General features: G+C 50.3%; 1 protein-coding gene across 1 annotated transcript in view; it reads right to left on the bottom strand.

Moving 5' to 3' along the window:
- Positions 1–4,094: 4,094 nt before the first annotated feature.
- LOC108798361 (EF-hand calcium-binding domain-containing protein 6-like) overlaps positions 4,095–9,870 on the bottom strand; it is a 35,817-nt gene continuing 30,041 nt past the window's right edge. Inside the window, exons 15-18 of the mRNA XM_018570105.1 lie at positions 9,238–9,481; positions 5,663–5,832; positions 4,871–5,027; positions 4,095–4,322 (exon numbers count right to left, since the gene is read on the bottom strand). Of these exons, the coding sequence (XP_018425607.1) occupies positions 4,104–4,322; positions 4,871–5,027; positions 5,663–5,832; positions 9,238–9,481 (790 nt within the window). The 3' untranslated portion in view covers positions 4,095–4,103. The remainder of the gene's footprint in view (positions 4,323–4,870; positions 5,028–5,662; positions 5,833–9,237; positions 9,482–9,870) is intronic.

Below are 9,870 nucleotides of genomic sequence, written 5' to 3'. Positions count from 1 at the left end.
GGGTTTCCCTCCTATGGCAGGGACTCTTTCCTTCCTATGGCAGGGACTCTTTCCTTCCTATGGCAGGGACTCTTTCCTTCCTATGGCAGGGACTCTTTCCTTCCTATGGCAGGGACTCTTTCTCTCCTATGGCAGGAACCCTTTGTCTCCTATGGCGGGGACTCTTTGTCTCCTATGGCAGGGACTCTTTGTCTCCTATGGCAGGGACTCTTTTTCTCTTATGGCAGGGACTCTTTCTCTCCTATTGCAGGGACTCTTTTCCTCCTATGGCAGGGACTCTTTGTCTCCTATGGCAGGGACTCTTTCCTTCCTATGGCAGGGACTCTTTCCCTCCTATGGCAGGGACTCTTTTTCTCTTATGGCAGGGACTCTTTCTCTCCTATTGCAGGGACTCTTTTCCTCCTATGGCAGGGACTCTTTGTCTCCTATGGCAGGGACTCTTTCCTTCCTATGGCAGGGACTCTTTCCCTCCTATGGCAGGGACTCTTTTTCTCTTATGGCAGGGACTCTTTCTCTCCTATTGCAGGGACTCTTTTCCTCCTATGGCAGGGACTCTTTGTCTCCTATGGCAGGGACTCTTTCCTTCCTATGGCAGGGACTCTTTCTCTCTTATGGCAGGGACTCTTTTCCTCCTATGGCAGGGACTCTCCACCTCCTATGGCAGGGACTCTTTCCCTCATTGGGATTCTTCGGAGGGTATGGAGTTTCCTTCCACTTTTGCTGTAAGAAGAAACTTGATCCAATCAGCGATTCCCCTTTAACCTTTTAATAGCCCGAAATGCATCGCCCGCAACAATGTAAAGCCTTTGGTTGGGAGAGCCGCGGCTGTTTGTATGGAGTAAATACGTTCAATCTCCCGAGATGATCTCATTGAAAAATCCAGCGTCTCATTGCGGCCCCGAAAGCCGATCTCGCTATTCAGAGCGGGCGCACAAAAGGCGCAGCCTAATCGGGGCAGCAGCGGCATTCCGGGAAGCGGACAGCGGTTTATATTACACAGGCGTCTGTCTATACGTGTAATCTGCATCAGAATGACGGACGAATAGAATTGCCTCAGTCACAACAGCGCGCGATGAAGGCACCGATAACAGCGCCGCGTCTCTCGCGTGGTAAGTCCGACCATTGTACGCACGATCACGTTTCCTTCTTGTCATCTGATTTCCTGGAAAAATACCGATAAGGAAATCAACTTCCTGGAGAAGACTTCACAAGAGAAGAGATACAAAGTAAAGATTAGAAAGAGAGTAACTGGCACATGTGGAGGTTCCTAGACTGGCACTACCCAAGGATCTGACCCTCTGGTCCAATCCTAGACAGGCGCCATGTTGGACCCCCTGCAATATAAACATTCTACATATTAAATCACACATTTAAGAATGTGCATGAGCAGGGCCGCATTTACTCTCTGCTGCCCAAAGGCCAGGTTCCTCAATGCGCCCCCCAACCCGCTAAACCCCTCCCCATGGAGAATGGCAGACCTGCAGGCTGCATACAAGTGAACTCGGCGACATCGCCGGGATCACTTGTACAAAACAAGTGGCAGCTTCCCCGCTATACATTTAGCTCTGCTTGCCCAAAGCCGGGCTAAATGTAGAAAACAACTACCCGCCCGGCGCCCGCAACTGCATGTCCTGGGCATCGGGAGATAAGAATTCCATACCCCTGCTGCCCCTCTACTCCCTGCTGCCCCGAGGCCGTGCCTTGGTTGGCCTTGTGGGAAATCCGGCCCTGTGCATGAGCAGCAAATCATTAATTACAATCTGCTATCTCTAACCGTTTTATCAGCTTGGAATCACTGGGGGAGGGGAGACTGAGGAGATGCTTTCTCCTGCCTGCAGCAGACTGATGACATCATCTCAGCCTCGGCAAACGCACTAACTGGAGCTCATGGTTGGCTTTTGAGTAATAAAAGTTGGAGCTTTTCTGAACAATGATCCTGTTGCTCTATATTGTGTCATGTTGGTGGATTTATTGATGGAGACTTGATGACAGGTCCTCTTTAATTTTGGAACCTGTAACCACAGAGCTGGATGCCGCTGGAATAAAATGCTGAGTTTAGGATTCTTCTGATTCAGTTGTGATTTCTGTTTCATTGTATCCAATATTGACTTCTTAGTTCAGCATCCCCGGCTGGTGTATCAGAGGAAATAGAAGAATAGAATGAAGAGAGAGACGAGCTCCGCCATGCTGGTGACTTGTATCAGACATTCAGAAAGATCCGATGTCCCTTCCAGATGAAAGAAGAAAAGGAAAATGTCCGACACCAAGAAAGACAAAAGAGATGGCAGGAGCCGTGCCGCCGGTTGTGACGATGAAGCCGCCGAAGATGTGGACGGTTCCCGACTCCCGAAATGAATCATAAATGAGAAGACAGAACACAGAACCGAACCCGGCAGAGATGTGATGAGGAGCTCAGAGAAGATTCCCCCGAGGTGTCACCACAAAGATCTGACAGGATGTCTGACAGGTTTCGTGCTGCCCTAGGCAAGACGAAACTCGGGCACCCCCCCCAATAAAAATTTGCCTCACCCCTTCCTGTTTAAGGGATTTTGCATAACCTGTCAGTTGCTGGATACAGAGCAAATGCTGTACCCAGCTTCTGACAGGTTGCACTATTAGCGTAGCAGGGAAGCCGGGGGACTCAGGTGGGCTGCGGAGGATCTCTGGTGGGCTCTGCTGGGCCCTGAGACCCTGCAGAGCTCACCATAGACCCTGCACAGCCCACCTGAGACCTCACCATAGACTTTACACAGCCCACCTGAGTCCATGTAGACCCCACAAGAGACCTCAGGCAGCCTACCATAGACCCTGCAGAGCTCACCATAGGCTTTGCACAGCCCACCCGAGTCCATGTAGACCCCACAAGAGACCTCAGACAGCCTACCATAGACCCTGCAGAGCTCACCATAGGCTTTGCACAGCCCACCCGAGTCCATGTAGACCCCACAAGAGACCTCAGACAGCCTATCATAGATAACTCACAGAGACCATTGTAGACCCTGCAGACCCCACCAGATAACTCACAGAGACCATTGTAGACCCCACCAGATAACTCACAGAGACCATTGTAGACCCTGCAGAGCCCACCAATGACCCCACTACAGACTTAAAAGAGCAGGATACAGGAGAGTTCTCTGAGGTTCTGATGAAGGGGGCATGCCCCTGAAACGCGTAGACCTTTAGAACTCAAGGGGGCAGAGGATGCTGATGTGCTGTACTCCTTCAGACTTCCGCTGCTAGAGATTTTATACTTCATCACCATTTGTATGCTTTTAACCACCGACTTTCCTGTAAGTAGATTTTTATTTGCTTGTTGTACAAATAAATTACACTTTTACACTATGGAGGCGCTCTGTCTTGTCCCTTGTTTCCACTACAGACTCTGCAGAGCCCACCTGAGACCTTGCACAGTCCACCTGAGACCTTGCACAGTCCACCTGAGACCTTGCACAGTCCACCTGAGACCTTGCACAGTCCACCTGAGGCCCTGCTGACCCCACCACAGCCCACCAAAGATCCTGCGCAGCTCACCTTAGACTCTCAGGTGGGCTTCGCAGGGTCCCTTTCCCTGCACACACGTGCTGCCCCCCAGCCTGCCTCCAGGACATGCCGCTGTCAGATGGTGGGCTTCATCCTGCAGCCTCGAGCCGCCCGCAGCCTCCCCCTGGCCCCACCTCGTCTTTCACCTGACAGCTCTCTCAGACAAATTTGCCTGATTAGGCAGCTAAGGCTGCCCGATTCTGTGTGTCAGGCTTGCCTCACTAAGGTGGGGGCGGCATTTTTAACTGCCCCCTGCAAAGTGTCGAGCAAGGCAAATGCCTTGTTTGCCTTGCGGTGGATACACCACTGATCGATCTATCTATCTATCTATCTATCTATCTATCTATCTATCTAACAACAAGCTGAGGTGAAGGAAGGTTCCCCTAGGTGAGAACATAGAATGCGACCCCAACCAAACAATGATGACATCACCTGATATAAAATAAGTTATGGAATGATAATGGAAAGGTTTTATTTCAAAGTTTCATTGGAGGGGGGAGGGGAGGAACCAGGGAAGGCGAAATATCTTTTCCATCCTCTGCGTTGGTTTTTCTCTTCCGTCATCACTTCCTCTTCTGATCAGACACAAGCCGCGAGTAGTCGATCTTCCCAGCTAGATCTCTATCATAGTGAGACATGAACGCATAAATGTCATCTTCATCCAGGACCATGTTGCAGAGTTTCACCACCGACCGGAACTCCGGGAGGAGGAGGAAACCAGAACCGTCTGTGTCCAGTTTCTGGCATGTATGAAGAAGGTTCCTCCAATCCCCAGAGGAGAGCTGGAAAGCAACCGGAGACAGATTACTATGAGCGCTGCGTTCCTCGGGATTGTACAGTTCTGACGTTTATAAATATAAGATCAGAATTAAAGGATCAGTCCACCTGAAAGGATGAGGATGGTGGGGGCCCCTCATAATGGGCACAGCGGGTGTACAGACCTGGGAACTCAGCACAGGGATGGTGGGGGCCCCTCATAATGGGCACAGCTGGTGTACAGACCCGGGAACTCAGCACAGGGATGGTGGGGGCCCCTCATAATGGGCACAGCTGGTGTACAGACCCGGGAACTCAGCACAGGGATGGTGGGAGCTCCTCATAATGGGCACAGCAGGTGTACAGGAACTCAGCACAGGAATCTTACCTACAGAGATCCCAAGGTATAGAAGTCTCTGTCAGCATCCACCAAACACTGAAGTACGAGCTTTTATTGGGCTGAACCTTTGTTACTTCATCGTTATATGACGGTGACGGACTTTTACTATTTTTGCGCCATTTTTTAACACCTCACTCTTCTGGTATCCTATAACACAGAAACCTGTTGGAATACCTTCTGTCGTAGTTTGGAGGTGATGACATTCAGACCGGGATCCATGGGCCACTGTGGAGGGGTCACCTTGGCCTCCGCTGTTGCTGCTCTCCCTCCATTGTGTTTGATTGGGGGGGTTCCGGTCTGGTACGGCTGAAGGAACTTCACATACGAAATTCTGCAATTACAGAAGTAAGAATTTGTAGAAGTTTATATCAGTGTTTCTGATCCTTCTTTCAGTCATTGCGCCCTTTAAAAGTATGCAATCTCTCCAGGCACCCTGTGTGGTCCCCAAGATTAACACCAGACTCTTGTCCTAGAGAGGGGTGTTGTGTGGATCTTTAGGGGGCACACCACGCAAAATAATACCCAAAAAAATAGGCCCCCTTCACATCTGGAGTCCACATCAGAACTCCCCATCAGAACTCCCCTTTAAAATATGAGCTCCCCCTTCACATCAGATTCCTCCCTTAACATTTATCAGAGTCCCCCCTTCACATCAGAGTCATCCCTTCACATTGGAGTCCCTCTTAACATCAGAGTCCCCCCTTCACATCAGAATCCCCCCTTCACATCTTCCCCATAGCATGGTAGAGGACAGGAGGTGGGGTAGTTCTGGATGGAGTGGACTGGGGCAGTTTTAGATGCCACCCGCTTTTAGCGTCATGCTTTTCCATGGTGCTGGTGGCCGGCCTGTGTGCACCATAAAAAGGCATGACCCTGAGTGAAAATGTGACCCCACCCCTGAGGAAGCCTGGTGGCCCCCTGGTTGAGAAAGGTTGGCTTAGGTCAGTGTTGCAGCAGTCGGCTTACTTATTTGGCCCGTGACCGAACTTTGCAGCTAAAGTGTCACACTGGTGATCAGTCAGGTCCGGGCTCAGCTCCTGCACAGTGTCAAGGAACTCTTCTTTGGTGACACATCCGGAATTTTGAGGGTCCGATTCCCGGAACTGTCTCCAGAGGTCAGGGAGGAGGAGCTTGACCTAAAACACAGGACACAGGAATATATTCAGACACCCCATGACATCAGTACCCGCGGGGCCCCCACCTTGTGAGGGAGAAGCTGCCCTCAATGCGCATTGGAAGCTACAGCAAGTCAGAGAGAGCCCGCCTAATTTCCTGGCTGCAGGATGCCCAGCATCACCTAGAACTTTCCTCCCCAGCCTTACTGTCTCTGGCCCCGCCCCTTTTGATTTAGGCTCTTTCAATCACGCAGGCTCAGCACCACATGTTGGAGTTACCTACAGTGGCCTGCATGGAGTCTGTCTAGGAACGCCCACTCCGCCAGACTGACACCAACCCAATAATGGCTCTTACATTGACGCAGCAATGTTGTATCAACATTTTATTCACGCGTTCCGGAGGATCTCTCCGGTCTGAACGTTGTCACTGGACCTGGCTGCGAGGTTCACTATCCGCAGGAAGGGTTAACGTGTGGCTGAGCGAATCCCCCCCACCCCCCATTTACAGGACAAAGGGCCGCACTGGTCCACTTACAAACACGATTAGCCCGGCATTGAGCCCCCGCCGCTCATTATATAACGTTCGGGTCTATAACATCTCCTTCTCCGGTTTCCTCTCAGCACAACCCACCCTAACCCGGACCGCGGAATAAAAGCTCTCCACGATTAGGATCGGGGCTCTTTATTCCCGGCTCCATTAGCCGGCCCGTCAATGTCTTCCCGCGCACACTGGGCCCATTGTCCTCCCGGGTCCTTTTTCCCCGGCGCAGACTAATTGAGGATGAAATGGGAACACTGTCTCAGGAGATACAATGTTTCCATCAAATTATGGATGGGCTATCCCTCCATCATGGGAACGCAGGCGGTCTATGGACGGGGGCCGGAGAATGCCCTATGTTCCCCTTACAGAGGGACTGATACACGGATCAGGGAAGAGAAACGGGGAGCTGGATCTTATATATCTCAATGGACGGGAAGATATGATTAGCTACATTGTAGAGCAATCTATTGGTACCAGCTGACATGCAGGAGACAGCTAAACACACACAGATGCAATACAAATAATGTAGCTGGCCAAAGGATTTGTATTTCTGTCCATCCAATTCTGAGATTTACACAGCTCTGTCCTGTCTGGCAGGGCATGAGGCCTAATTTTCCTCTGCTGCTGTTAAGTAACTCTTACAGGTCTTGCTCCTCCTCCAGCCTGTGATTGGACGCTGACAGGAAGGGCAGTAGACTGAGGAGTGCATCACTCTGCTTTCTAATCTCTCTCTCTCACTCACTCTGTCTTCTCCTTCTATCAACATGTCTGTTATTAGTAGATAAGCAATGCAGCGCAACTGACTTCTGAGCTGCTTCTCCCTTTGGTACTCTGAGCTCTGCTGCACATAAGCTGCACAAGGCTGATAGCAAGTCACATTCTGTTTGCATTGTAAAAAAAATGACATAAATACACAAATATAATGCAGCAGTGCATATCAGTCTGGAGTTTGGATGTTAATGCTGGCAGGGTAATGGAGTCGCAATCTATACAGCAAAGTGCCACTGTGCAGAACAGACAAGGGACTCCATTTCTTTTGGGAGTCTATCCCAGCCCTGATTGGTGCAAAGGACTATCCTATCCTAATCCATTCTATCCTATTCATCATTGAAGTGTGTCTCTCCATGCCTTTTTACTATACATTTTCCTGATGGGAATAGGATGGAAGGAAATATCACTGCAATCATTGGCAGCAGTAAAAACTATTAGAGTTACCTTTCCCCCTATGGAAGGAATGATAGCAGCTTGCAGCATTTCTAAACACCATATCACCCCAAAGGACACACACCTTTCCTCTTTCTCCCCTCTCCCTCTCTTCCCTCTCTTATCTCTATCCCCACTCTCTTTCCTCTCTCTCTCCCTTCTCTCTCTCTATCCTCCTCTCTCTTCTCCCCTCCTCTCTCCCCTCTCTTCTATCTCTCTCTCCTCCACTCCTCTCTCTCTCCCTCCCTCCCCTCTCTTCTCTCTCTCTCCTCTCTCTCTTCTCCCCTCCTCTCTCTCTCTCCCTCCCTCACCCTCTATCTCTCTCCTCCCCTCCTCTCTCTCTCCCTCCTTCCCTCTCTCTCTGTCTCCCTCTCTCTCTCCCTCTCTTCTCCCCTCCTCTCTCTTCTCCCCCCTTCCCTCTCTCTCCCTCCCCCTCTCTCTCTCCCTCCTCTCTCTCTCTATCCCTCCCCCTCTCTCTTCTCCCCTCCTCTCTCTTCTCCCCCCTTCCCTCTCTCTCCCTCCCTCTCTCTCTCTCCCTCCTCTCTCTCTCTCTATCACTCCCCCCTCTCTCTTCTCCCCTCCTCTCTCTTCTCCCCTCCTCTCTCTCTCCTCTCTTCTTTCTCTCCCCCTCTCTATCCTCCTATCTCTCTCCTTCCTCCTCTATTCTTTCTACCTTCTCACTTGTCTTCTCTTCTCTCTGCCTCAGTATAGAGAAATATATGCAAATAAGTATTTCAAAGCCCCAATAAACCCGGAACTGGAGATGAGATGAGTCAGAAAACTTGCATTTGAGAAGACAGGAATTCATGCAAAGCTGTGACAGTTATCAACGAATACCGAATACTCGGCATTAAAATGCTACATTTGCTGAGACATGACGGGGTGATTGTAGAAGTGACATTCGATGAGACATCACATGACCCCCATTTATTTCTGCTCTCTAACTTTAACAAATAGCAGAGGAGACGGGTTCTTTAATGAATCTCAGTTGACCTTAAAGGAGAACTATGGGGTCAGTGTTTTTCCCCATAGTTCTCCTTAGGGTAACGGGAGGACACAAACTAGCGTCCTCCCGTCACCCTAGGCTCAGTATATAGGGAGCTACAGCTCGCGGTATACTGAGACGCCGCAGCCGGAGCGGATCCGGACTTAGACGATGGGATCCACCCAGCTGCGTGACAGCTGGCTCTGCCTATCTAGAGGCAGAGCCAGCTGTACCCGCCCCCTCCCCTGTCCGTTCCGCCAGTCAGCGCTGGCAGATCGGAGCGGGGAGAGGGGAATCCAGCCCCTCCCCCTGTCACGGCAGAGAGCCGTGACAGGATCGAGAAGTGAGCGAACGCCGGTATGTGTTCTCTCACCTCCCGATCTACTGAGCCGACCTGTGACAGTCTCATTGTCACAGGTCGGCTAGAACTATGAGGTGAGTGAAAAGCACTCCCCTCCCCCCTCATAGTTCTCCTTTAAACTGGTCCCATGGCTTCCACTCCACAGAGAAAACATCGGGAGGACCGGCCTGCTACTCAATGAAACAAAGAATTCCAAACGGCAAAAGAGATTGCGGCACAAAACGTCTAAAGACAGAAGAAAAATCCAGAAACAATTCTTCTGATCGCTGATGCCGAGTTGATGACGTTCCTGAAGACCATCACAAGGGTGAGGGCACGTAGAATGGATTCTCCTACCTTGGTCTGCAGGAAATTTGCGATGATCTTGGTGTCGGAATTCAGTTTCAGAGAGCGGATCAGACAGTCGCCGTCGCCTCGCACCGGCGGAGAGATCTTGGCGTTGGGGAAACATGAAGACTTGACGGAAAAGCCAAAGTGTCTGACGAACTGGAAGTAGTCCACCGTCTGGTCCTGATTCTGGATCAACGTTTTCCAGACCTTCCCGACCTCCTCTCTGGAAATTTCCGGGTGAATGTCACACCTAGAAGAGGAATGACATGTTTTATCATGTGGTATGTTCACGGTAACCCCGAGATATGGAGTTATTAGATTTGTAGTTTCTTCAAAGGGTTGTCCATTTTCAGAAAAGTGGAGAACTTCTTTGAATTTGTTGCTGTGATAAAGGTCCTGACCAGTTGGACCTGTGACCTGGGTCATGAAACATTTTCTGTACAACACCTATAGAGAATTTTCTTCCAAAGAAACCTGATTAGATGACTTCCATTACATCAGGGGTCTCAAACTCAATTCCCTAGGGGGCCACTAGATAAAAAAAAAATTTCTCCCATGGGGGCCGCTCGACAAATATAACATATTACAAAATATAATTCCCAGTCCCTCCCCCCACCACATATAAAAATATAATTCCCA

Source organism: Nanorana parkeri, unplaced genomic scaffold (assembly GCF_000935625.1).
Source record: "Nanorana parkeri isolate BGI_ZX_2015 unplaced genomic scaffold, ASM93562v1 scaffold1455, whole genome shotgun sequence".
Taxonomy (NCBI): Eukaryota; Metazoa; Chordata; class Amphibia; order Anura; family Dicroglossidae; genus Nanorana; species Nanorana parkeri.
The sequence above is the reverse complement of the archived record's forward strand: the minus strand, read 5'-3'. Positions and strand labels throughout refer to the sequence as shown.